Raw genomic sequence first — 21,367 nt, 5'->3', positions numbered from 1 at the left:
CTGATTGACTGGGGGTGTGCGCAGGAGGCGCGCGGCGGCGACGGCGCGCCGTTGGTGTCATGGGGAAGATGGCGGCGTCCAAGTGAGGTTGAGGGCTCTGAGGAGGCGTTGAGAGGTTTCCGTACAGCCCGAACGTGCGGCTTTGGGGATCCCTTCGCTCTGTGTTTCCTGCTCCAGGTTTCGCGTCTCGCATCTTCCCAGACCCTCGGGCGCGATGTGGAGGAGCTGCCTCCGGCTGCGGGACGGGGGACACCGTCTCCTGAATCGGCCTGCGGGTGGCCCCAGCGCTTCTATGAGTCCGGGGCCAACCATCCCGTCTCCAGTCCGGGCTTACGCCCCGCCGACAGGTAAGACCATGACACGTTCTCTTTTGGGTGGGGGCCGAGCTGGGGTAAGGTGAGCTTCGGGCTTCGGCTGTGCAAAGCGAGGTAACTGAGGCAGGGTTCAGGCTCATGAGGTTATGCAGGCCAGTCAGGTCTTTTTACAGATGAGAAAGTGAAGCCCAGACAAGGGCAGACGACCCGAGAGGGAACAGCGAGTCACGCACGATACGGTAATTGATATTTGGCTTGTGAAACTTTTCTCAAAGCTTATGGCTGCCCTCCCTTTAATAAGGAAAGCAGGTGTCATCTTTGTTTTCAAAAGGGGAAGTTTGGGCTCTGAATCAGGACTTCACCTAGGTTACAGGGAGACTCTCTCAGAGGTTTGTGTTGTCTGTCTGACTGCTTTCTGTGTCTCCACTGCCCAACACAAGACCTGCACAGAAGGGACCTAGAACCTGGGCCTTCATTCCTCCATCCCGGGCACTTCAGCTGCAGGTTTCCTGACTTTCCCTCCTACCACAACCTCTGCCATCTGCAGCCTTCTCTCCTAGATAGAAATTGGCACCTCCACCTCTGACTGTGGAGTCACTTCCACCTCCAACTGTGATGAAGCTTAGAAGTAGTGGCTCTTTCATTGCTGATGGTGAGTGGTGTTAGGGTAAGAGTGAGAATGACTCATTTCAGTGAATGAAGAGCAGTAACACCTTCCTACCATTCAATTAGTTTTATTGCGCTGGAGGCAGGAGACACGGTTGTCTTTAAGACCCACCTGTATGTATTGGTAGAGAAGCTCAATTAAAGAAGAAAAAGGCCCACCTGAATGATGTTCACTGTTCAGTGCAAAAGGTTATAATATCCTGATTAAATTGTGGTTTATAATATCCTGATAAGGGACATACAAAGAAGCTGTGAGAATACAGAGAATCGCCTACTCCCATCTTGGGGATGTTCAGGGTTTAGAATGGGTCTTGGGTGAAAGGGCATTTAAGCTGAGCCATGATAGATGAGTAGGAGTTCAGCAAGAAGGTGGGAGAGTTGGGTATCTAGAACATGTCCAGGGAGACAGCAAGGTATGAGGGAATTTTCCCTGACATTGCCTGTTTTAGAAAATCCAGAACTTCACAGGCAGTTTGGCATTGTGGCAGGAGAGCAAACCTAGGATCTGATGCTGGCTGAACCTCTGAGGTCTGTGTGATCTTGGGCATGCAACTACTTCCTCATTTTTCTCCATGCGTTGAAGTACTAGGTTGCCTTTGAGGATCTTTCTGGCTGTCTGGCTGTCAAGTTCTTTTTTTTTTCTTTTTCTGTTTTTTTTTTTTTTTTTTTTGAGACGGAGTCTCCTCTGGCGCCATCTCGGCTCACTGCAACCTCCGCCTCCCAGGTTCAAGCGATTTTGTGGTCTCAGCCTCCCAAGTAGGTGGGACTACAGGCGTCTGCCACCACACCCTGCTAATTTTTGTATTTTTAGTGGGGTTTATATTGACCAGGCTGGTCTCGAACTCCTGACTTTGTGACCCGCCCACCTCGGCCTCCCAAAGTGCTGGGATTACCGGCGTGAGCCACCGCACCCAGCCAAATTCTATAACTTTATAGAAATGGGGAAGGGGGCTGGATGCAGCAGGGAGCTGAAGTTTCACCTGTAGGACTCAGGGGAAGGGCCTGGAAATGGGCCATGAAGGGCCAGTAAAGAAGAGGAAGGAAGGGCATCCCAGGGAGGCATAGCAAAGGGGACACATTCAGGAGTTCACCAAGTTGGCAAAAAGCAAAGGGTTAATTAATTTATTTATGTATTTATTTATTTATTTTGAGATGGAGTTTTGCACTTGTCACCCAGGCTAGAATGCAGTGGTGTGATCTTGGCTCACTGCAACCTCTACCTCCCAGATTCAAGCAATTCTCCTGCCTCAGCCTCCCAAGTAGCTGGGATTACAGGTGTCCGCCACCACACATGGCTAATTTTGTATTTTTAACAGAGATGGAGTTTCACCATGTTGGCCAGACTGGTCATGAACTCCTGACCTCAGGTGATCCTCCCGCCTCAGCCTCCCAAATACTGGGATTACAGGCGTGAGCCACCACACCCGACCACAAAGGGTTAATTTAGATTAGGGGACGCTCACTTTACATAATGGTGGCACTTGATCTACTGCCTTTTCCTTTCTAAAAAGCCTAAACTTACTAGTTAGGCTCTTGGAAGTACCTGGCACATGGTAGGTAGTCAAATGTGAAAGAAAATAGGAATGAATGAATGAGGAGGGAGGTGCATAAATCAGGCCCATGTGTGCTTTTTTTTTTTTTTGAGACAGAGTCTTGCACTGTCACCCAGGCTGGAGTGCAGTGGTGCAGTCTTGGCTCACTGCAAGCTCCGCCTCCCGGGTTCACACTATTCTCCTGCTTCAGCGTCCCGAGTAGCTGGGACTACAGGCGCCCACCACCACGCCTGGCTAATTTTTTTGTATTTTCGGTAGAGACGGGGTTTCACCATGTTAGCCAGGATGGTCTCGATCTCCTGACCTTGTGATCCATCCTCCTTGGCCTTCCAAAGTGCTGGGATTACAGGCGTGAGCCACCGCGCCCAGCCCCCGACCCCCATGTGTGCTCTTTAAAGACCTTACCAGTTGTGAGATATTTGTGCGTATTTGGAGTAGTAGAAGATTAAACCGCAGTGGGTTCTTCTCAATGAACACTTCAGTCAGCAAGCTGATTGAACTTGGCCACTTAGGAATGGCCATGCCATTGAAGGTTATCAGAAGGAGAGGAGGAGTTTAGGTAGGAAAGGGTCACTGAGGTGTTGGAGAAGGAGATATTGCCACAAGAAGACCTATGTGAGGTTGGTGTGGCCGTTTAGTTCTGCACCAGCTTATCAGAGGTCTATTGACTCCCAGAGTGGGAGGTGTTCTGGAGAAACCTATCTATTCAGCCTATCTGGCTGAATGCAACTGCCTGATGAAGTCAAGGGTAGAAGTCTTGTCTCTGCTATTTACCAGTTGTCTGTCACCTAGACAAGATGTTTAGCTTCTCTCCGAGGCATTAGCTGCCTTGTCATCCTCATAGAATAGTGGTGTGGATTGAGGGAGATTATGTAGTCTGTAGATCAGGGTCCAGCCTGCCACCTGTTTTTGTAAATAGAGTTTTATTGGAACACAGCCACATGCATTCATTTACCTATCATCTATGGCTACTTTCACTACAGTGGCAGAGTTGAATAGTTGGAACAGATATTGTATGGCTTGCAAAGCTTAGAATATTTACTATCTGATTCTTTGCAGAAAAAGTTTGCTAAATGTTATACATTTGGCCTGAAGGATTTTTTTAACAGCTTTATTGAGATACTTACTTGCTATACAATTCATTTACTTGAAGTGTAAATATCATAGTTTTTAGTATATTTACAGAATTGTACAGCCATTGCCACAATCAATTTTAGAACATTTTTATCACCCTTAAAAGAAACCTGCACCCTTTAGCTGTCATCCACCCTTACTCCTTCCATCCCTTGGCAACTACCACTTTCCTTTGTTCTTTTATAGATTTCCCTGTTTGAGACATTTCATATAAATAGAATATGGTCTTTTTTGACTGACTTTTTCACTTAGCATAATGTTTTAAAGTTTGGGTTTTTTTTTTTTTTTTTTAAAGAGATTGGGTCTCATTCTGTTGCCCAGGCTGGAGTGTAGTGGCACGATCACAGCTCATTGTAACCTCAAACTCCTGGGCTCAAGTGATCCTCTTGCCTCAGCCTCCCAAGTAGCTAGGGCTACAGGCACACACCACCATGACGGGCTAGCTTTTTAGTGCTTTGTAGAGAATGGGGTCTTGCTCAGGCTGACCTTAAACTCCTGGCCTCAAGTGATCCTCCTGCTTCGGCCTCCCAGAGTGCTGGGATTACAGGAGTGAGCCACCATGCCCAAACGTTTTATCCACCTTGTATCATGTATCAATAACTCCATTCTTCTTTATTGCCAAACAATATTCCATTATATGTGTAAATATGCCACATTGTACTTATCCATTCATCCATTGGTGGACACAGGGTCATTTCTACCTTTTGGCTAATATGAATAACGCTACTATGAACATTCATGTACAAGTTTTTGTGTGGACGTATGTTTTCATTTCTCTTGGGCATATACCTAAGAGTAGAATTACTGGGTCAAATGGTAACTCTGTTTAACTTTTGGAGGATCTGCCAGACTATTTTCCAAGATGGCTGTGCCATTTCACATTTCCACCAGCAATGTTTGAGGGGTCCAGTTTCTCCACATCTCAACAACACTTGTTGTTGTCTTTTTTATTACAGCTGTCCTAAAGGGTTTGAAGTGGTATCTCATTGTGGTTTTGATTTGCATTTCTCTGATGAATTATGTTGAGTATCTTTTCACGTGCTTAATGGCTATTTGTATATTTTCTTTGAAGAAACATCTATTCAGATCCCTTGACCATTTTTTTTTTTTAAAGAGAGGGGGTCTTGCTCTGTCACCCAGGTTGTAGTACAGGTGGCTCAGTTACAGCTCACTTCAGCCTCAACCTCCTGGGCTCAAGCGAGCCTCACACCTCAGCCTCCAAAGTAGCTGGGAACTACAAGTGTGTGCCACCATGCCCAGCTGACTTTAAAAATTTTTTGTACAGACAGGGTCTTGCTATGTTGCCCAGGCTGGTCTCAAACTCCTGGACTCAAGCGATCTTCCCACCTCGGTCTCTCAGACTTGAACATTTTTAAATTGGGTTATTTGTTGTTGTTGTTTTTGAGACAGGGCCTCGGTCTGTTGCCTAGGCTACAGTGCAGGGGTGTGTTCATGGCTCACTGTAGCCTCAACCTCCCAGGCTCAGGTGATCCTCCCACGTCAGCCTCCTGAGTAGCTGGGAATACAGGCACGCGCCACCATACCTGGCTAATTTTTGTATTTTTGTAGAGACAGGGTTTTGCCATGTTGCTCAGGCTGGTCTTGAACTCTTGGACTCAAGTGATCCACCTGCCTCAGCCAGCCAAAGTGCTGGGATTACAAGCTCGAGCCACCATGCTCAGCCTATTTGTCTTTTTGTTATTGAGTCGTAAGAGTTCTTTATGTATTTGGGCTGAAGAATTTTGATACCTGAAAAGAGTTGGTTAGAGCCGCCCTAGGATTACAGATGGCCCTGGAGTTAGAATTTCACCTTTAAGGTTTAAGGCCCACCAGATGGCACTGTTTTAAAAGATAAAGGCATTGAGACAGCTCTGAAACCAGTACTTCCTCTTCTTGGTGCACTGTGGGAGTTGTGGTTCCTGAGGCTAGTAATCTTTCTAAAGGGAAGGCCAGTTCTGCATGATCCTACGAAGCTAGGCTGATTTTTTTCATCTTTAAAGACAGGGTTACCATTGATGTCTGCTAACCCTGTATTCACCGAGAACATGGGAGCTTCATAGGTTTCTGGTGGTCTCACATTTTGTCTTATGTGACATTGTTGGGGAACATGGATCCCCCAAATGAATTGTCCAGATCATTTTTTTTTTTTTTTCGAGACAGAGTCTCGCTCTGTCACCCTGGCTGGAGTGCAGTGGCGCAATCTTGGTTCACTACAACCTCTGCCTCCTGGGTTCAACTGATTTTCAGCCTCCTGAGTAGCTGGTATTACAGGCAGGCACTACCACATCTCACCAATTTTTTAATTTTTTGTAGAGACAGGGTTTCACCATGTTGGCCAGGCTGCTCTTGAGCTCCTGGCTTTAAGTGATCTGTCCCCCTCGGCCTCACAAAGTTCTGGGATTACAGGCATGAGCCACCATGCGCGGCCCCAGATCATGTTCCTGTGTGCCTGTGTGGAGCCTTTACTTGGCTCCCTTTGCTGTCTTTGCAGTGATCTACATGTCCCCCAGATGTGGCCCCATTGCCCTCTCTAGCATCTTAGAGAATCTTGCATTCTCCTTCTGACCATCTGTCCAGTCCACAACTGCTCTCTCGAAACCCTGGTCCTTCATGCAACCTGTTTCTTCTTCTGGAAACTACTTCCACAGCCCCACTCTGCAAAAAAAAAAAAAAATTGAATCAGTCATAAAGTTTGGTACCTCCCGCCTCACCTTCAAGTTGCAATTTAATTCTGACTAATCGTTCCACATGCCTGCCCCATCACAAAAGTCACCTTATTGTTTGCCTCGTTTAGTGTCTGTATTCCTACTAGACAGTAAATGGCTGGAGAGTGCAGAGATGAGCTTTGCACATGTCCCATCCCCAGGACTTGTATGTCCTGGAACATGATCAGTACTCACCAAAGCTTGTTCCAAGACATGTTTGCCCCTCCAAGTGTCAGTGGGTCATTCAGGAGAGCCCCTGGCTAAAACACATCTATGTGCACCTGCCTTCTAATCTGAGGCCTGGCAGCCCCTGGGCTTCTTTGGCCCTTCTGCCGTCTCATTTTCTGCATGGTTTTCTTCTGCCTGGAGAAATTTTGGTGGCTCCTTCCCTGCCCTCCATCCATCCCACTCCCTTCTAGTTTTTTCTTATTCAGTTACAGAAGTGAGCCTGGCCAACAAAACAGAAAAAAGACTTCCCTCTTGGGAAACCTGGCTGTCCCAGGAGCTTTTGAAGGTTCAGCCCTGTGCTGGCAGTTCCTGCCTTGAGTCTGTTCCTCTGCCCCAGGTCTCTTGGGTTCACTTCCCAGACCGGGCCTGGAAGTATGCTAGAGTGCTCACTCTTATACATTTGTACACTCTGCTGGCTCTTCCTGCTGACATGGGAAGACCCTTTCCCCAGTGCTGAGTCAGAGCTTTCAGAGCCCTTCCCAACTTCCTGCCTGGCCTGGCTTTTATACATGCTGCCCAGCCTTTTGCATTGGAAAACACAAAGGACATGGTCTACCTCACTCCAGACCTGAGAGAGGAAAAGAGGCCTCCAGAACCATGTCTAGCCTGTCATTTGGATATGACCAGGACAGCATGTAGAGAAATTTAAAAGCAGTAGGGTGCTGTAAACTTCTAATTTTAGTGTCAAACGTATGAGATAATCAGTGTTGTGATTTCAGATGAAGGTGGTAAATCGTGCCGTAGTAAGACAACATCATTTTGGTGGACAGATCTGATCCTAAAAAAAACACTTTTATTTATTTATTTTTTTTTGAGATGGAGTCTTGCTTTGTCACCCAGGCTGGAGTGCAGTGGTGCGATCTCAGCTCACTGCAAGCTCCACCTCCCGGGTTCACGCCATTCTCCTGCCTCAGCCTCCTGAGTAGCTGGGACTACAGGCGCCCACCACCACGCCCGGCTAATTTTTTGTATTTTTAGTAGAGATGGGGTTTCACTATGTTAGCCAGGATGGTCTCAATCTCCTGACCTCGTGATCCACCCGCCTCAGCCCCCGAAAGTGCTGGGATTACAGGCGTGACCACTGCGCCCGGCCTAAAAAAACACTTTAAACTCCTTGTCTATTTCACTCTTGTATCCCAAGTGCCAAGGCACATGGTAGACACACACATATTTTTGTGGGAAAACAATTTGGGCCTTAGTTTAGTAAGTGCAAATGTGGAATGCAATTTTGGGCCCTCTGTCTGTTAAGTATTACTGATAGCAAATGAGATTTATAGAAAACTGATATGATGGGAAAACATAAAAATATTTGGAGTAGGCCAGGCGCAGTGGCTCACGCCTGTAATCCCAGTACTTTGGGAGGCCAAGGCAGGTGGATCACGAGGTCAGGAGATCGAGACCATCCTGGCTAACACGGTGAAACCACGACTCTACTAAAAAAATAAATAAAAAATAAAAAATTAGCCAGGCGTGGTGGCGGCACCTGTAGTCCCAGCTACTCAGGAGGCTGAGGCAGGAGAATGGCGTGAACCCGGGAGGCAGAGCTTGCAGTGAGCTGAGATCGCACCACTGCACTCTAGCCTGGGCGACAGAGTGAGACTCCGTCTCAAACAAAAAAAAAAAAAGAAAAAGAAAAAAAATATTTGGAGTAAAACCAGTTGCCCACTTCTCCATTACCCTTCCCTCTCCGTGCACACATACTAATTACTCCTGAATTTTCATGGTCTATTTGAACTAATGAAATTTTAACTTAAGCTTGTTTTTTTTTGTTTATTTTTTCCAAGAGACAGGGTTTTGTTCTGTTGCCCAGGCCGGAGTGCAGTGGTGCCATCACAGCTCACTGCAGCCTCGGCCTCCTGGGCTCAAGCAATCTTCCTGCTTCAGCCTCCCTACTAGCTGGGGCTGCAGGCATGTGCCACCATGGCTAATTTTTAATTTTTTTTTTTGAGATGGAGTCTTGCTCTGCTGCCCAGGCTGGAGTGCAGTGGCGTGATCTCAGCTCACTGCAGCCTCTGCCTCCCAGGTTCAAGTGATTTTCCTGCCTCAGCCTCCCGAGTAGCTGGGACTACAGGCATGCGCCACCACACCTGGCTAATTTTTGTATTTTTAGTAGAGATGGGGTTTCACCACGTTGACCAGGCTGGTCTCGAACTCCTGACCTCAGGTGATCCACCTGCCTCCACCTCCCAAAGTGCTGGGATTACAGGCGTGAGCCACTGCACCCGGCCTTATTTTTGTATTTTTTGTAGAGATGGGGTCTCATGTTGCCCAGCTTGGGTCTTGAACTCCTGGCCTCAAGTAGTCTTCCCACCTTGGCCTCCCAAAGTTGTAGGATTATAGGCATGAGCCACTGCGAGCAGCCTTTTTTTTTTTTTTTTTTTAGCATTAAAAGCAAACTATTCGGCCAGGCATGGTGGCTCACGGGTTGGATCACTTGAGGTCAGGAGTTCGAGACCAGCCTGGCTGGCATGGCAAAACTCTGCCTCTACTAAAAATTCAAAAATTAGCCTGGTGTGTTGGCGCATGCCTGTAATCCCAGCTACTCAGGGGACTGAGGCAGGAGAATCGCTTGAACCCAGAAGGCGGAGGTTTCAGTGAGCTGAGATTGCACCACTACACTCCAACCTGGGTAAGAGAGTGAGACGTCATCTCAAAAAATAAAGAAAATAAATGAATAAATAAAGCAAATGATTTACTCTTTTTTCCTCCACATGCTGCATCATTATTTCCAATAAATAACTTCAGTTAGGGTCTCCAAAGACTTTGAGAACTCAGTAAACACATGAACGAGTGAACAAACGAATGAATGAATGAAAGTTTTGTGTTTGTCACAGATGTGAGAGACTGAGTTATAGCTTATAGCTTCCAAAATGTGACTTCTTTGTTATCAGTTGAGGGCATCTGCATAATTCCTTAGAAGTGCTCTTGGTTGTTAATCCCTCCAGGGTAAAAGAAGGAGACTGTTTCGTGTAAGATTTTATTCAAGTTATTTTCAAAAGAAAACACAAGACACAAATTTTCCCATTCTTGAAGGAAATGTTTGGAGTTCCTGTTGGATACACAAGCAAGCTGGTTAATTAGGTTAATTAATTGGAGAAAGGGGATGGGAAATGCCCTTGGGAGCTCTGCATCCTGCCTATATATCACACACGCACACCCTGCGCATGCACACTGGCTTTCCACTCACTCCTCAGAGGCATCAGAATCTTGCCTGAAATGGGTCTCTAGCTTTGTCCCACTCAGACACCGACTTTAGGTTTGAACTCGTGCTGGCATGAGGTGGCACTGGTGGTGGGGAGGGTGGAAGAGCATGCCGAGATGCTCCTGATCAGACTTGTCCTCATGCTGGGTGGCTGGCAGAGGTATGACCAGCATGTTCTGTTCCTCCCTCCTCCCTGGAGATCGGATGCTCCCTTCCCCCAGCTTTAATCAGAAGCGGTTGATTATGCCGCGTTGAGTAGGGCAGACCTTGAATGGGGATATGAAAATCAAGCCAATCAATCAACATTAGCAGTATGATACAAGCTGGTCCTGTCGCTTCCTGAGCTGTCTCAACGTTATTTTAAACTGCCTCTTTGAAAAATCTTTCTTACAGAAAGGAAGAGGTTTTATCAGAATGTCAGCATCACACAGGGTGAAGGTGAGTGTCTGAAATTTTGACTGCCTCTTTTTTTTTTTTTTGTGAATGGTTGGGAACATTTTTCATCTTCAGCTGGTTCCGTGGTGAGATTATCCTTCCTGCTTTTTGTCAGATATATTTCTGTAAGGGACTCAGAGTTGGCTTTGTCTGCACCAATTCAAGTGGCTAAATATAGGAATGGTCACTTGATTCCACTTAACAAATCCCTGAGAGTTTTTCATTTGATCTTTCAAGGTGGCTTTGAGATAAACCTGGACCACAGGAAGCTGAAAACTCCCCAAGCCAAGCTCCTTACCATCCCCAGCGAGGCCCTGGCCATTGCAGTGGCTACTGAGTGGGATTCCCAGCAGGATACCATCAAGTACTACACCATGCACCTGGTAACAAGTTCACAGTGCGAACCTGGACCCTGAGACCCACCCAGAGCTTCGCAGGGTAGACCCCTTACCAAATTCTGTCAAGGCCCTGGGGGATGGTCCTTTGCCTGTCTGGTCCCCAGGTATTCACCTCCTCTTGAGTCACTAACGTGCTAAACTCTTTCCTTGTCTGGCCTGGCTACTTGCAGCTCTCTCTCCTAGGAACACTGTGCTGGATGGCTGGTTTCTCCTTTGGTTTCAGGACAGATGTCACCTTCATTGACTGCCCAGCTCTCTTATTTTCTATGACAGCAGCTGGCCATTTGTTTTGTCAGCACTTAGGCAATTTATAATTGTTTTATGTTTGCACATTTATTGTCTGTCTCCTCCAATGCCTGGTAAGCAACAGAAGGGCAGGAGCCATGTCTGTTTTACTCACCAGTGTCTGGACAGCCACTAGCAGGTAATTTAGTTGGTACTTAGTAAATATTAGTTGAATATAAGATCCACTGGAGGCAGATGGGTGAGGTGAGGAAGACTCCCTATAGAACCAGCTCCCTCGTCCACACCAAAGTGGCTTGCCTAGGCACCAAGGCTGCCTGGGGAAGGAAGGGCCCAGCCAGACTCTTAGGTCCAGCCTCTGCAGCTTCTAAACTGTAACCTTGGGCAGGTCGCTGCCCCTTTCGCAGCCCCGTATTCCCCACCTATTAAAGATGAGTGATAATAGTACCCACCTCATGGAGCCGTGGTCAGGATGAGATGAGATGATGCAAGAAAGCCCTCGGCATGGTCCCCAGCACTGATTGGGCACTCAGTCAATATAGGAGTCAGCTGCTGTCATCCCAGCCGCTGCTGTGCTCAACCTTTGCAAACCCAGGTGGGCCTCCTCCCAACATCACAGCCTGCTGAGGTGCTGGCCTGGTCCTTGACAACCTAGTGAAATTAGGGTGATTAGGGCTACAAATGAATAGGGTAACCTAAGCAGCCTATTATTGACAAGGTAAGTCTGGAAAAAAAGATTGTTTTTCTTTTTTTTTTAAAACAGTCTAGCTCTGTTGCCCAGGCTGCAGTGCAATGGCACAGTCTTGGCTCACTGCAGCCTCTGCCTCCTGGGTTCAAGCGATTCTCCCGTCTCAGCCTCTCAAACAGCTGGGATTACAGGCGTCCACCACCATGCCCGGCTAATTTTTGTATTTTTAATAGAGATGGGGTTTTACCATGTTGGCCAGGCTGGTCTTGAACTCCTGACCTCAGGTGATCTGCCCACCTCAGCCTCCCAAAGTGCTGGCATTAAAGGTGTGAGCCACCACACTTGGCCGAAAAAGATAATCTTGATCCTGATTTGCATGGTCTATTTCCCTACTTTCTAAGGTGTAAGGGAGGCAGCTGGTAAAGGTTTCCAGTCAGATTTGTGCTCCATCACTGATACATGTCTTATTAACTGTATTTGACGATGTACTTAACCTAACCTGTCTGGGCCTCAGTTTTCGCGTCCCAGATGGACATAATAATAGTACCTATTCCAAAGGGTTGTTGTGAGGATTAAATTAAATACACTAGAGCCTGGTAATAAAAGGCATGTGACCATGGGGGAGGTTCACTAATCCTGGGGCTGCTGCAAGCTTCCCTCGAGTCCTGTGAGCATCAACACAAAGCATTTGGCATGGAGCCTGGTTGTGGCACACTCAGTAGCTGTGCTGCTGCTCCGGTAATGCAGACGCCTCTGGTGGAGGGCTGTGCTGTGGTGCTGTCTGCTATGTGTCAGATGTGGTGTCCTCAGGAAAGCAGGGCTTTTGCCTGAGCCCCGCAGGCAGTGACAGGGTGGTTTTTGCCTTTGATTCAGACCACATTGTGCAACACATCATTGGACAACCCAACCCAGAGAAACAAGGATCAGCTGATCCGGGCAGCTGTGAAGTTTCTGGACACCGACACCATCTGGTAATGGACATTTAGATGGGCATTCCCCTTGGATGGAGACTGTTTTTCCTGATTTGCTCAGATGGTTATCAGTGGAAGAAGAAACCCTCTCCATTTATTGCAAGGACAGGGAAGGTGGCCCACTTGACTTTGGCACTTGGCTGCTCTGTAGCCCCTTAGGAGGAGGAGGACTCGGGCTACAATGGTGTCAGAACATGGCCACCCCTCTTCTCTAGCCCAGAAGCTGCTCCTTAGGCTGGGAGAGTGGTTATGCAGCTCTTGCAGGTGCCGTGACCACAGGCCCCTTAGGCCAAGGGGGGACCTGTGACCTTAAACTTCTGCCCACTGACACTTTCTCAGGTAGGCATCCTTGGCACTATGGCTGCTGATAAACTAGAAGTGTCCTTCTGCAGTTCTGAATTCTCTGTGTCTATGTTTCTTGGCTAATTGTTCAGTGATGCCGAAGGAAAGTTGAGAAACAATGGAAATGATTGAGCAGCACTGTGCCTGCTAGCCCAAGTGCTCTAGGATCCTGAGTCATCTCACGATGACACAGGAAGTCAGCACTGACGGCTGGAGGCATGCTTTCGAAGGGGGTGACCCATAGCTAGTGGGAATGCCCACTCCATTTATATTAGGGTTCACTTGATTGCAGGGAGCAGAAACCCATTCAACCTAGCTCAGACAAAAAGGAGATTCTTGAAAACTATTCAGGGATCCTGACAGGAAATGAAGGACAGTTGGGTCACCAGGAAAGGGAGCTGGAAGATCCAATGTCAGAGCTCCTCCCTGTGCCCTACTAGGGTGAGAGGAAGGTGAGGGAGGAAAGGCTGGTTGTCCATCTGCCCCTCCCAGCACCCCAGCTTTTCCTGCATAACTCATGACCCCTCTTCCCCACTTTGCTTACACAAGACAGTGGATTTCCATAGTGCCCACTTGGGTTCCCATCCCATGAGGCCCTGCAGCTCAGCTCCTCTCAACTGACTCATGTCTGTGTCTCTTGGTCAAACAAATGGCACAGCCTGACCTCTAGCTTGGTCCCATCAGGTCTGGCATCTGTGCCAGCAGCTGCATCTGTAGCCAGGAGGTGGGTGGGCTTATGAGGTATAAACAGGCTATTTGGTCTGTGACCAGGGGCACAGTCTCTTGGAGGGGGTGAGGGTAGGGATGCAAAGACTGAGCATCTGGCACAGCATTCCTATTCAGCATCTGGGTCAAGTGGGTGTGGACCAGGGTTGCAGTTAGTAGATTGGATCTGCTTTAGGATGGCAGTAACAGTGCGGCAACCTTGGACCTGTCAAATATTTGGGGGCATTTAGGGTAGTGGTTCTCAAACTCAAGCTTACATTAGAATCCCCTAGAGGGCTTGTTAAAACAGATTGCTGGGCCCCCCTCCAGAGGTTCTGATTTCTATAGGGATGCGGCCTGAGAATGTGTATTTCTAGCAAGTTCCCAGGCGATGCTGGTGCCAGGGCCACACTTTGAGAACCACTGCTTTAGGGGAAAAGACTTGTGGGGCTGGGATGGTGGTGGTGAAGGTTTTGCTGTTGTCCTTTGTGTTTTTCCTTTTCTATCACTTAATGAAGCAATTGTACTTTTTTATTAATGAAGGTGATTTTTACAATGAATTAGCTATAGGGTGGAGGAGCCTGAGACATTAGTGGAACTTCAAAGGAATGAGTGGGATCCAATCATCGAATGGGCTGAGAAAAGGTAAGATGTACAGCCCTGCAGAAAGCACTGACTGGGCACCTGCGTTGGTGGAGTGTGGGGGTCAGGGGGCCACGCTGGAAAACTAGTGCCCTTAGCTAGTCAGCTTTCTGATTTCAGAGCACTCGTGGGATTCGGCTCCCCTCATATGATCAGGGATAGGGTCATCCTGGGAAAAAAGCACCTCAAATTTAATTTCAGCCACTAGGTACAGCACATCTGCTATAGCTGTTCATGAAGTGTAGGGGCAGCTCTGTTTTCCTTGGAGAAGCAGCGGAGTTCCCAGGCCACCTTCTGCCAGCAGGTCAGAGCAGCAGTATCGGTTTGAATCCCAGCTCTGCTAGAGACCCAGCTGTGTGACTTGGCTAATGAGTTGATCTCTCTGAGCTTCAATTTCCTTGTCTATAAATGGGGCTAATCCTACCTCTCAGGGTTTGAGGAGGAGTAAATGAATTGATGCATGTAAAGGCTTAGCATCCTGCTTATTAGCACACAGTAAATGTCAAATTTTGGCAGTGATTTTCATCTTTGTATTAAATAAAATAACAGAACAACATATACGTTATGTATGCACTTGGAGAAAAGTCTGGATAGCTTCCTGCAAAATTACGGGTAACATCCAATGGATATGTAGCTTCCAGGAATTTATACGAAATATTTTTCCTTAATAGGAAGACTCTTTTGAGTGCAAAGTTGAATGGATTATTGATGTGGTGGCAAAATAAATTCAATTTCATTTGATCCCAAGGGAAATTTGGAAGGGCTGGCTTTCATGGTACTACCTTGACCATGGTATTTTCTAAGCTTGCAAGGCACATTTCTTGGTATAGCATTTTTCCACAAAAGTGATGTTACCAATCAGTTCACTGATTTGCCACATGCTGCCCAATGCTCACAATGTGGCAGGTGTCCTTGGGTCTTAAAGGAGAAGACAAAGGCAGTGCTCTAAAGACCAGACTACAATACTGTGTGGGAATGTGACAATACAGTGTCATTTCAGAATCTAATGAAATATAATAGTAATTTAGGTGCCTAGAGATCTTTGCTATAGTATAAAATCATCAGATTCTTATGGCAGGAAATATCCTTAAGAGTTTACAGAAAAACTTAGACATTTCTTACAGTCCATTTATACTATTAGGAATTTCAGCAAGGTTTTTTTTTTTCTTTTTTGAGATGGAGTCTCGCTCTGTCACCCAGGCTGGAGTGCAGTGATGCGATCTTGGCTCACTGCAACCTCCACCTCTTGGGTTTAAGCGATTCTCGTGCCTCAGCCTCTCGAGTAGCTGGGATTACAGGTGCCCACCACGCCCAGCTAATTTTTGTGTTTTTAGTAGAGATGGGGTTTCACCATGTTGGCCAGGCTGGTCTCGAACTCCTGACCTCAAGCAATTGCCCGCCTCAGTCTCCTGAAGTGCTGGGATTATAGGTGTGAGCCACTGCACCCAGCCGGATTTTTTTTTTTTTTTTTTAAAGGAGTCTCGCTCTGTCACCCAGGCTGGAGTGCGGTGGCGTGATCTCAGCTCACTGCAAGCTCCGCCTCCCAGGTTTTACGCCATTCTCCTGCCTCAGCCTCGCAAGTAGCTGGGACTACAGGCATGCACCGTCTACACCCGGCTAATTTTTTTTGTATTTTTAGTAGAGACGGGGTTTCACTGTGTTAGCCAGGATGGTCTCAATCTCCTGACCTCGTGATCCGCCCACCTCGGCCTCCCAAGTGCTGGGATTACAGGCGTGAGCCACTGTGCCTGGCCCCAGCCGGATTTTTTTAAGCAACAGAAAAAAATCAGTGATATATGGAAGAAAATTACAAAAATTATTTTTATCCCCCATTGTGTTTTTCTGTTTTATTTAGTTATGATTATTCTTGAAAATGTATCTTCTCAGCCAGGTGCAGAGGTCAGGAGGCGGAGGTCACAGTGAGCCGAGATCGTGCCACTGCACTTCAGCCTGGAGTAGAAAGCAAGAAAGACCTCATCTCAAAAAAAAGAAAAAAAAAAAGTTTGAAAAAATGACTGCTGACTGGTCATGGTGGCTCATGGCTGTAATCCCAACACTTTGGGAGGCTGAAGTCGGCAGATCGCATGAGTACAGGTGTTTGAGACCAGCTCGAGCAACATGGTGAAACTCTGTCTCTACAAAAAAAAATTAGCTAGGTGTGGTGGCACATGCCTGTAGTCCCAGCTACTTGGGAGACTGAGGTGGGAGGATCGCTTGAGCCTGGGAGGTCAAGGCTGCAGTGAGTCAAGATCGTGCCAGCGCACTTCAGCCTGAGTGACAGAGCAAGACCCTGTTTCAATAAAAAAGAAAACCTCCATGATATATGACATATATAAACATTATTTTAAGGAAAACCATTTTAAATATTGTTTTTAACTTTTATATGTCCTCAAATGTGGAAAACTTTTTAAAGAGATGTAAAAGGCAGATGGCCTTTTGATGGAGATTCCAGGTGAATGAATGAGCATTTCAGGCAGCCGCATATAACCGAGCCCTAGCTCACATGACTCAGGAACCATCCCTTCACTCAGCACAGTTTCTTGGTCCTCCAAGTTTGCTTTTGAGGGACAGAAAATCAGGTCGGGAGGCCACTGACCATGGTGGCAGTTGCTCCTGTAGTCCTCAAGACTAGCTCCTTGGCCAATGCACACACATGCTCTGAAGCTTAGGCCTTTGTTTCTAGTCAAAAGGTGGGCTGCTCTTGGGCTACAGCATGACAGAGACACGCCGAAGCCCTTTTCCTTTCAGATACGGCGTGGAGATCAGCTCCTCCACCAGCATAATGGGACCCAGCATCCCTCCTAAGACTCGGGAGGTGCTCGTCAGCCACCTGGCATCTTACAACATATGGGCTTTACAAGGTATGTATGGAATTTCTTGTGGGCTTGGCAGGTGGCTGTGAAGGCATCAGTGTCTGAAGCCCGTACTTGCCCCTCCCCAGGTCCTGTGAGTGGAGAGGCACGGGGTGTTCTGGGCTAGCTGAGTGTGGAGGCTGGGTGGCTCTGATGCTAGCCAGTCACTCGATGCTCTAGGCTCACGCCTTTCCACCTTTGACTTCTCCAGCAGAAGTCTTGAGTTCAATCTCATTGCCCTGGCTTGGGTCACATGTCCATCCATGAACCAATCACTAGACTGGGTGGGGGAAGCTCTGATTTGCCAAGTTCGGGTCATGTGTCTCACTGGGTAAGAGCAGAGGAGGATTACTCCCAGGGAAGACCAGAGTGCTCTTTCAGAAGAGTGGGCCAATCGCTGGATGGCTCTTTGCACCACTCACTCCTGTTCTTTTCTAGGGCTGCTGGGACTCACAAGGGGTAGGTTGTGGCAGCTGCCCTGTTTTGGGTTCTGACTTGGCTTGTGTCCCTGCAGGGATTGAGTTTGTAGCTGCCCAGCTCAAGTCCATGGTGCTGACCTTGGGCCTGATTGACCTGCGCCTGACAGTGGAGCAGGCCGTGCTGCTGTCACGCCTGGAGGAGGAGTACCAGGTGAGGAGCAGCACCTCAGGTCCCGCCTCCCCCTTCGTAGTTCAGACTCACTTTGGGGGAGCAGCTAACCCATCTGAAATATAGTTATGCATAATTGGCTTTTATTACTTTTGTGTACATGCAGAAATCAAAATCAAGGACCAGCAGAAGTATTGTCAAGTAGGCCTGGCGTGGTGGTTCACACCTGTAATTCCAGCACTTTGGGTGGCCGAGGAGGGTGGATCATTTGAGGTCAGGAGTTTGAGACCAGCCTGGGCAACATGGCAAAACCCTCTCTCTACAAAAATACAAAAATTAGCGCCTGTAGTCTCAGCTACTTGGGAAGCTGACGTGGGAGGATTGCTGGGAGTTGGAGGTTGCAGTGAGCCAAGATTGCGCCACTGCATTCTAGCCTGGGTGACAGAGTGAGACCCTGTCTCAAAAAAAAAAAAAAGTATTGTAAGATAGTAACAATAAAAAAATAACAGTAAGTGCTACTGCTGTGTTCCTGCATTGTATCCATCTCACCTCCTCTCAGCAGCCTGGGCAGGTAGGAGCTGTGGTTATCTCTGTTTTACACAGGAGGAAATGGAGGTGCAAGGTTGCACCTCTGGAAAATGTGCCAGCTGGGGTTTGAAGCTAGGTCTGGTGATTTTAGGGCCAAGGCCGTCAGGCCTCACTCTGCACAAGGAGGTTCACGGGTGGATAAAGACCATCTGGGCTTGATAAAGCCTGCAGAACAGGCCCTGCCAAGATGACTGAGAACCCATTTGTGCTCCTTCATCAGCTGAGCCTTCATACCCTGACATTTTATCTGGCTGGCAGAGGAGCATAGGGGTAGCTGCTGTTTGTATACAGGTTTTGATTTAGTGGGCTCAGAATTAAGGTTTTGCCACAGTATGGTTTGCATTTTTTAACTCTGAAAATTGTGGCCATCTTTGCAGTCTTTTTGTTGTTGTTCCACCAACCTCAGAAGGTTAATTGCTATTATGAATTAGTCCCTAGTATGGTAAAAAAACAAAACAAAACAAACAAAAAACCTTTTTGTGATGTATTTCCCTAGTTCTTGTAGTCTTCTGCTCAGAAAAATGCCAGGGAAAAAACTATTTTTGTATAACGAAGGAGGCCCGCTACTATTCTCTGGATGTCAGAACCGATTACATAGGAAGGGGGTGACTTGTAGGGCTGGTGGGAAGCCAGTCTGGGCTCTGCTTCTGACTATGGGACCCAAGCCAGGCCATCATTCTCTGAACTTTGGTTTCGATCCTCTACAAACAGAGGAATAACCTGAATTATGTATGTGATGGTACACAATGAAAGTATGGAATACTCTTCAGATGACATATTACAATTGTACAGTTTGGGACCAGGCAGCCCAGAAGTTCAAATAGCTTGTGTAGCATGGTGGATTCTGAGTTCCTGGATGAGCTGGGGTGGCCAGGCCAGGCCTCTTGGGCAGCTAGCCAGGGAGGAGCCAGCAGGGTTTGGTTGGAGTTACACTGTCTGGACAGCCACATCGTGTGTCTGAGGGTTCCTCCCTCTTGTTTTTAGAGCTCCAGACAGAGAACCTGCAACTTGTCCCCAGTGTGCAGAGCAGAAGCATCCGTAGTTCTGTGACTACCACAAGAGTCAGAGTTGAAGCTACTGCGTGGCCTTACTTGATTTAGTTATTCCACCTACATGGGGCTGGGGGGGCACTTGTAGCCCAGCATGGCAAGGCAACTTGCAGAGGCTGTCCGTTCACAGGCTTTCTGGGAGGAAGTGTAGGAGAAGGGATGGCATGTAAGTCAGGCCTCCTCAAAGAAGTCACATGGGTGGTTCTGGTACCCAGCCTGCCCAGTGGTGGGTGGGCAGCCACTGGCCCTGGGCCTGGGCCTGGACTGCACTTCTTCCAGACCATCCATGCCACAGAGAGCACAGGTACCTGCTTCGGCTCCCTGGGTGTTTCGTGTGTGTGTGTGTGTTTGTGTGTGTGTGTGTGTGGTGTTTTTGAGACAGGGTCTTGCCCAGGTGGGAATGCAGTGGTGTGATCTTGGCTTACTGCAGCCTCAACCTCCTGGGCTCAAAGCAGTCCTCCTACCTCAATCTCTCAAGTAGCTGGGACTACAGGTGCGCCCCCACCACACCCAGCTAATTTTTAAAACTTTTTGTAGAGGTGAGGTTTCACCATATTTGCCCAGGCTGGTCTTGAACTCCTGGGTTCAAGCAGTCTTCCTGCCTCGGCCTCCCAGAGTGCTGGGATTACAGGCGTGAGCCACCGTGCCTGGCGTACCTGGGTGTTCTTAACCTGCCGCCTCCCCCTAGGCGTGTCTGATGTGTTTTGACAAGATCCAAACCTGTTGCCCTCAGCCGAGCTATTGGAATGGAACGTGGCTTTGGTCAGGAGGCAGCCAGGCACTGGCCACTCACCCAGCAACTTGTCTTGTCCTTCCCTCAGATCCAGAAGTGGGGCAACATTGAGTGGGCCCATGACTACGAGCTGCAGGAGCTGCGGGCCCGCACCGCTGCCGGCACCCTCTTCATCCATCTCTGCTCCGAGAGCACCACAGTCAAGCACAAGCTCCTGAAGGAGTGAGGCCTGGGCAGCGCACACTCAGCAGGATAGAGGCAGTGCAGCCACAGCTCCCCCGGCCTTCAGGGCTCCCCAGCCTGTGGGGCTGGCTTCCTTGGCTTTTGGGGGCTTGGCCTCAGCGTCACCCTGAGATTCCCCCGAGACACAGTGCGCTAGTGCGGCTGTCCGGAAGTCAGCCTGATTTCAACCCAGGTGCCCCTGGCGTGGCCAGCAGTGAATGTAAGAGATGAATTGTACAAGTGACTTTCTCTCGACTCTGATTTTATTAAATATTTCTCCACCCTGGAAACGTGCTGAGCCCTGTTTTCACGTGCGCCTCTGCACTTCTCCATTCTTCCTGTTTTGTCTAGGTTCCAGAGGGTTAAACAGCTTATGTCCCATGGCGTGTTTGGATATCTGCTGCCTGTGGTCAGGAACCTTGCGCTGGGGAAACAGTCATGTAATCCACAGACAACTCTATTTGTGTTCTTCAGCCTCAGCCTGAAGGCTTTTTTTGGCTGGCTTCTAATCAAACAATCTTTTGAAACAATCATGGTCTAAGCTGGTTGTTTCTATTTGTTCCGACTGTTCTAAAACAAATGATTTATTCTAGAAAGTAGAAAATAGAAGTTGTTTCTGGGCTAAAAGCCTGGACGGGCTTGACAAGGTCACCTGATGTGCATGTTTCTGCTCATCTCTCACTCAGGAGTCTTAAGGGTCCTCCTGACATAGCCACCTCTAGTGTCCCAGGAGGCAGGCGCTACTTTCTGGTGTCAGTCCAGCAAGAGGGCAGGGGGGAAGAGTGGTTCTCAGGCAGACAGGCTCTCTCAGCCCTGTGTCCTTGCCAGCCTGAGTAAGGTAATGGCATCAACCCTGCTCACAGGGCACTGATCGCATGCTGGGTGCCTCTCCACGCTTCCCATGCACTGTCTCCCTGAGCTGTTCCTCGAAGGCACTGTGAGGTACTGTCACAGATAACACCAGGGCTGCGGGGGTGACATGGTGGAGCTGGGATGCCCCGCCTGTGCTCTGCTCTTCTGGAGGGTCCTCAGGTCCCCGTGGCTAACCTCAGCCTTGGTGGGCAGGCCCAGGCCCCAGCACTGTGGTGGGAGCTGCAGCCTCTCCTCCT

The 21,367-nt window shown here is 48.2% G+C and overlaps 1 protein-coding gene and 1 long non-coding RNA gene across 2 annotated transcripts; one reads left to right on the top strand and one right to left on the bottom strand.

Moving 5' to 3' along the window:
- Positions 1-34: 34 nt before the first annotated feature.
- ATPAF2 (ATP synthase mitochondrial F1 complex assembly factor 2) lies at positions 35-20,788 on the top strand. The gene is made up of 8 exons (XM_032176885.2): positions 35-347; positions 10,196-10,240; positions 10,475-10,620; positions 12,440-12,537; positions 14,149-14,229; positions 16,975-17,087; positions 17,593-17,708; positions 20,125-20,788. The coding sequence occupies exons 1-8, from the start codon at positions 215-217 to the stop codon at positions 20,260-20,262; spliced, it is 870 nt and encodes a 289-aa protein (XP_032032776.1). The 5' UTR covers positions 35-214; the 3' UTR covers positions 20,263-20,788.
- LOC131381382 (uncharacterized) lies at positions 9,568-10,900 on the bottom strand. Its single transcript, XR_009210094.1, has 2 exons — positions 10,689-10,900; positions 9,568-10,068 (listed from the first exon to the last, which is right to left on the bottom strand). It is a non-coding gene; the product is annotated as an uncharacterized LOC131381382 (long non-coding RNA).
- Positions 20,789-21,367: the final 579 nt, after the last annotated feature.

This window comes from Hylobates moloch, unplaced genomic scaffold, assembly GCF_009828535.3.
Source record: "Hylobates moloch isolate HMO894 unplaced genomic scaffold, HMol_V3 SCAFFOLD_15, whole genome shotgun sequence".
NCBI classification, from domain to species: Eukaryota; Metazoa; Chordata; class Mammalia; order Primates; family Hylobatidae; genus Hylobates; species Hylobates moloch.
The sequence above is the reverse complement of the archived record's forward strand: the minus strand, read 5'-3'. Positions and strand labels throughout refer to the sequence as shown.